Source organism: Poecilia formosa, unplaced genomic scaffold, assembly GCF_000485575.1.
Source record: "Poecilia formosa unplaced genomic scaffold, Poecilia_formosa-5.1.2 Scaffold1140, whole genome shotgun sequence".
Taxonomy (NCBI): domain Eukaryota; kingdom Metazoa; phylum Chordata; class Actinopteri; order Cyprinodontiformes; family Poeciliidae; genus Poecilia; species Poecilia formosa.
Genome location: NW_006801079.1, coordinates 20,246 through 24,809, shown reverse-complemented (window position 1 = coordinate 24,809; position 4,564 = coordinate 20,246). Strand labels below are relative to the sequence as shown.

General features: G+C 42.1%; 1 protein-coding gene across 2 annotated transcripts in view; it reads left to right on the top strand.

Annotated features, from left to right (window-relative positions):
* Window positions 1–835: 835 nt before the first annotated feature.
* LOC103132581 (heparan sulfate glucosamine 3-O-sulfotransferase 6-like) overlaps window positions 836–4,564 on the top strand; it is a 12,633-nt gene continuing 8,904 nt past the window's right edge. For both annotated transcript variants that reach the window (XR_001660999.1, XM_007544396.2), the window contains exon 1: window positions 836–2,074. Coding sequence is in view for 1 of the 2 variants with exons in the window: in XM_007544396.2 (XP_007544458.1) it covers window positions 1,644–2,074 (431 nt within the window). In the remaining variant the exon portion in view is untranslated. The remainder of the gene's footprint in view (window positions 2,075–4,564) is intronic.

The following is a 4,564-nucleotide window of genomic DNA, read 5'->3' as shown; positions in this document are numbered from 1 at the left end:
CTGATACTACCTGGTACTACCTGATACTACCTGGTACTACCTGATACTACCTGGTACTACCTAATACTACCTGATACTACCTGATACTACCTGATACTACCTGGTACTACCTAATACTACCTGATACTACCTGATACTACCTGATACTACCTGGTACTACCTGCTGTCCTGCTGTTCTGTGTCTTTGTTACTTCTTGTGTTTTATTTCATGTCTAGAGGTTGAAGCTGCTGGACTGAACTTGATTCAGTTCCCTCTGCGTTCCCTCCATGAAGCTGCAGTCCCGTGTCTTCCTGCCTGCCACTTAGCGTGCCTCCCTTGCTGCGCTCCAAGCCACACCCGTGTGTTAATGCAGCGCTGCATGGCTGCATGGCTGCATGGCTGCATGCCTATACTTAGGCAGCAGCTAACCGCAGCAGAGCTCTTGGTTTCTCAGTGACATCTCTGGTAAATTCCTTCAGTTTTCTGTGGTGGATAAAGTGAGTTTGACTTGCTGCAGCATTTTTACTCATCACATGTTTTGCTGCAGCCAGAAGCACAGAAACTGGAGATCAACAGAAACCAGAAAATATTTTTAATCCATCCAGTTACACATAAGTGGACAGGCTGACGGTTCTGCTGGTGAATCTGAGCTGCAGGAGACAAAGTTCAGCTTCGGTCAGAAAGTCTCTCAGCAGGAAGTCTGAGTTCAACTCTGCTGACAAACTAAATATAGAAGTGGGACAACGTTTGCTTTCCTGATGGAAACAAATCTGACAAATTGAACATAAAGAGTTTATATTTAAAGTCAATAATTCTGCAATATTCATTAAAAAAAGGAGAAAACACCCCGTTTTATATTTTTATCAGGTTTTTCTTATTTTTTACAGTGTAAGAACCAATTTATACAGTTTGTGAAGAGAAGTTGATTTAAGAGGCTCCACGGTCTTTGAAGGCATCATGACTAGTTAAAATAGTGTGTGTGTGTGTGTGTGTGTGTGCGTGTGTGTGTGTGTGTGTTTGGGGGATACATCAGTGTCATCTTCGGCTCCAGCAGGGTGTGTGGCCGTGCAGGCGGCTCCTCTCTGGACGTGGAGCCATGAAACCTCTGACTCTGGATCTGGAGCTGCAGAGCTGCAGTGTGGAGGATTCAGCGGAAATGAGGAGAAATGAACTCTGGTCGACAATCACAAACTAATATTCCTCCTCCATCATTCTCCAGGCCTCCTTCCCTTCCAGTGCATTAAAAGCGCATTAAATATCATTAAACTAACGACCATATTCCTCTGAAATTGCTCTAATAATCATTTAACATGAGACTTTTTCCTCTCTTTGACCGGATAATCGCTATTTTCGGGGTTATTTCCGCGCGCCGAGGCGCAGCGAGGGCTGGGGCCGGAGGGGGCGTGTGTTGGACGGACGGGGCGTGGATGTGGGTTTCCCGTGGAGCACCGGGACCAGACCCCGCGGAGGACCAGCCGAACATCCCGGCATGCTGCTCTCCAGTCTGGGGACGTGAGGGTCCCTCAGTGATGGATGCGTGGCGCTCCGCCGTGACGCGCAGTGGGCAGGTTTGGCGCACATCGCGCCTGTGGATGAGATGATCCGGTTCGCGGCTGAACCATGAAGTCCCTCGGCGTGCCATCCGTCCTGCGCTCCGTCCTCCATGGGATGCAGTAGATGGAGAGCTGCGCTCAACTTCGGACACCTGAAGGCGCAGTCCAGGCTGCCCGTCTTCCTCACCATGATCCTCCTCTTCACTTACCTCTGCTACTGCCTCAGCAGCCGCTGCGACGCGCTGCCCCGGCCGGTGTTCAGCAGCGGCGCTCCGGAGGGCGGGCGGCTCCTGGGCTCCGCGGTGCCGCTGCTCCGGCACCGGCTGGCGGACTCCGCCGGCGGAATGCGGCCTCTCGACAACATCTCCATCTTCAATAACTTCGGCAGCAAGAAGTTCCCGCAGGCCATCATCATCGGGGTGAAGAAGGGCGGAACCCGGGCGCTGCTGGAGTTCCTGCGGGTCCACCCGGACGTCAGAGCCGTGGGCACTGAGCCGCACTTCTTCGACCGCTGCTACGACAAGGGGCTGGGCTGGTACAGGTAAGACCTGCAGCCGGAAAGGTGTGTTCAAACAGACATGGTGGAGGAGGAAAACTAAGATAACAACTTCCTGAACCAATTCTGCAGCCTGGAATGTTTCATAATAATAACATTAAATCTAAAGCTGACAGAAAAAAGCAGCTTCCAGCCAAAGTTTAGAGTAAGGCTGAGCGACATGGGCTTAGAATTTCATCGGGATATTTCGGTGCAATGAGGTGTGAGAATCCTTGTTAAACGACGTTTAACTAAAGTCCTAAAAGGGGGTTTAATGTTTTTATCTTTTTTAATCTTTTTCAAAATGTCTTTCTCACTGTTTATTCAATGTCACATGCTGTTTTTATTTTAATTATGTAAAGCACTTTGACATGCCTTGATGCTGAAATGCTATACAAATAAACTTTGATTGATTGATAACGATAATTATAATTAAATACACAAATTATTTTTTTTACTCATCTGTATGGTTGTGACTGGAAAAGCACTCATTGCGCCACAAACACAAATCCTGCTCTTGGAAAACATTTGTGTTTGATACAAGCTTCTTCAGGATGTCACAAGTTAGAAATATATAATTTATATCACTAAACTGAACACAGTCACTGTACTTAATTTTACTGAATTTATTGATTATTTGTTGATGCTCTCCTGGAATAAACAGCTTAAAATAGCATTTATGTCAGTTTTTTAAACAAGGCAATAAATGAAAATTCTTAAGAAATTTGTAATGATAAATGCTAAACAATACAATAACTGTAGATTCATTAACAAATGACTGAATGAACTTATCCCAGAAATTATTGCATAAATGATAATATTGTTTTGAGGCCATTTCCACATAATATATTGATAATAGCATAATAATACAAGTTCTCCCTCTCAAAAATTAATACAGTTTTTAACAAACATTTATCATTGGACATGGAAGACAGTTTAAATATCCAAATAAATAAAACAAGTAAAAACCATAAATAAAATGGAATTAAAACCCAAAACAAAGTCTCAGTAAACAAATATTAACCACCAGAAATTAAATTAAGCTCATTTGAATTTGTCATACAATTAATTGATTCATTGCTTCTTGTTGCTTTCATTTCTTTCCTCTTCATAATTTTAAGCCTCTTGATTGGTTAAATAAAATCAAACCTGAGAAAAAAATTGAAAAGGTTTATGAAAAAATAAATAGTTTAATCTGATTAGTTTATATCTAGCACAATAAACCAAGTTTATGTATTTTGTGTATTTGGTCTCATATTTTGACATGTTGTGTTTTATGATGCAGTTTTGGTAAAGAGGTTTAAATGTCAATGAGTTATTGTCCTGTTTAAATGAAGGATACAGGATAAATATTAATGCACCGTTACATATTTATTTTTATTGCTAAAGGTTTAAATTTGAAGTACATTTTATTTTCTTAAATGTTCAGGCTGTTTATGTCCTTTTGTTGTGTTAAAGGAAACACAATTTATTTATTAATGACATTAAGAAAAACCAGAATCAAAAATGTCCTCATATTAGAGAAAACAGAGTCTGTTTTCACCAATCAGAACCAATCAGAACCAATCAGATTCTGTCTCCTACCAAAGAATCTCTGCTTATAGAAACGGTGAGATATTTAAAACAGTCACCGCAGGAAGATATTTTTATTAAACTCATATTTGTTACATTTTTCTTGACTATTTTACTCGTTCATCATATATTTAATAAGGAATCCTTCAAATATAATGAATCTATTTAGAGGAATATTGATTTATCTGCTTATCAGCTGTTTTTAACTTCATCTTTAATTGCTGTAATTAATGGTTTAGATCTGGGATCTGAGTTTTATTAGAACTGGGCGTCAGGTTCTGAGCGGGTTCTGACGGCCCTGTTCCTGGCCCGGTTCCTCTGCTGGGAACCAACTAAAACATGCTGGGAGGAAGAGCTGGCAGGTCGGTGGAGAACAAAAGCTTTCCTGTGGCGTTTCGCATCCTGCAGCCGGCGCTGCGGTTTCCCTCTGAATGATGGGAAATCAGAGGAGACGAAAAGCTGCGCTGCATTCAGGGCCCGTCGGTTTAAAACCTGGAGCTTTTAAACCAAGCCAAACTTGTTTCCTCTGCCTTCATCCTGCTGCCATCAGGATTTAAATCAGGTTTATTCATAAGCTGCTTCCTCCATGCCGACGGTGACACGTTTTTATTTTCCCTCTGTCTCCATAGAGACGGTGTTTTTATTGGTTGTTTACAGTTGATCTGAATGATTCTGAAGAACAGAGGAACTGATTCACAACCTCACTCTGTTTTTGTTGAGGTTTTATGAAATAAACAACACATAGAAACATCCAGTTAAACGACCTGGTCAGGTTTTCTGTTAGAAATTAAAATCTGAAATGTGTGGAATTTCTGACACATACAATGACACTGTGACCATAAACAGGAAGTGGAGCTGACACTGTGACCATAAACAGGAAGTGGAGCTGACACTGTGACCATAAACAGGAAGTGGAGCTGACAC